This window comes from Wasmannia auropunctata, unplaced genomic scaffold (assembly GCF_000956235.1).
Source record: "Wasmannia auropunctata unplaced genomic scaffold, wasmannia.A_1.0 LD314527.1, whole genome shotgun sequence".
In the NCBI taxonomy this organism is placed as follows: Eukaryota; Metazoa; Arthropoda; class Insecta; order Hymenoptera; family Formicidae; genus Wasmannia; species Wasmannia auropunctata.
This window is the reverse complement of record NW_012048363.1, coordinates 1-563: the sequence shown is the minus strand read 5'-3', so window position 1 is coordinate 563 and position 563 is coordinate 1. Positions and strand designations below refer to the sequence as shown.

General features: G+C 39.3%; 1 protein-coding gene across 1 annotated transcript; it reads left to right on the top strand.

Moving 5' to 3' along the window:
- Positions 1-25: 25 nt before the first annotated feature.
- Positions 26-532, top strand: LOC105460847 (glucose dehydrogenase [FAD, quinone]-like; the record flags this gene model as incomplete). Its single annotated transcript, XM_011707337.1, has 1 exon — positions 26-532. A coding segment is annotated over exon 1 (447 nt), but the record flags the coding sequence as incomplete, so codon positions are not given.
- Between the last annotated feature and the right edge of the window lie 31 nt (positions 533-563).

Sequence of the window (563 nt, the reverse complement as noted above, 5' to 3'; positions counted from 1 at the left end):
ACGTGTGCTCTTCCGATCTGAGACCCTCGCTTTTATCAATACAAAACAACCACATGAACACAGCGGTTTACCGGACTTGGAATTTATGTTTACTGGTATTCAACCAATAAATATTTTAATGAGGGATTTTAAAGATTCTCCATCCCTATTGATCAAATATGGCGATCGCCATGGCTGGTCAGCTGTACCAATATTGTTGAAACCAAAAAGTCGTGGTAGAATAAAGTTATTAGCTAATGACGTCAATGTTAAACCAGCTATCATACCAAATTATTTCGACGATCCAGACGATGTCAGGACGATGATCGCCGGTATTAGAACTGCATTAAGAATTGGTCTAACAAAGACGATGCAAGCGTTCAATTCTCAATTGTTAAACATTACTTATATGGAATGCGACTATGAGTATAATTCGGATGCTTATTGGGAATGCATGATAAGAATACGCTCTTCCACAACCTTTCACGCTTCTGGCACCTGTAAAATGGGACCTCGTGGTGACCCAACTGCTGTCGTTGATCCCAAATTAAAGGTTTGCTTGAGAAAATGCATTACAGTATTCA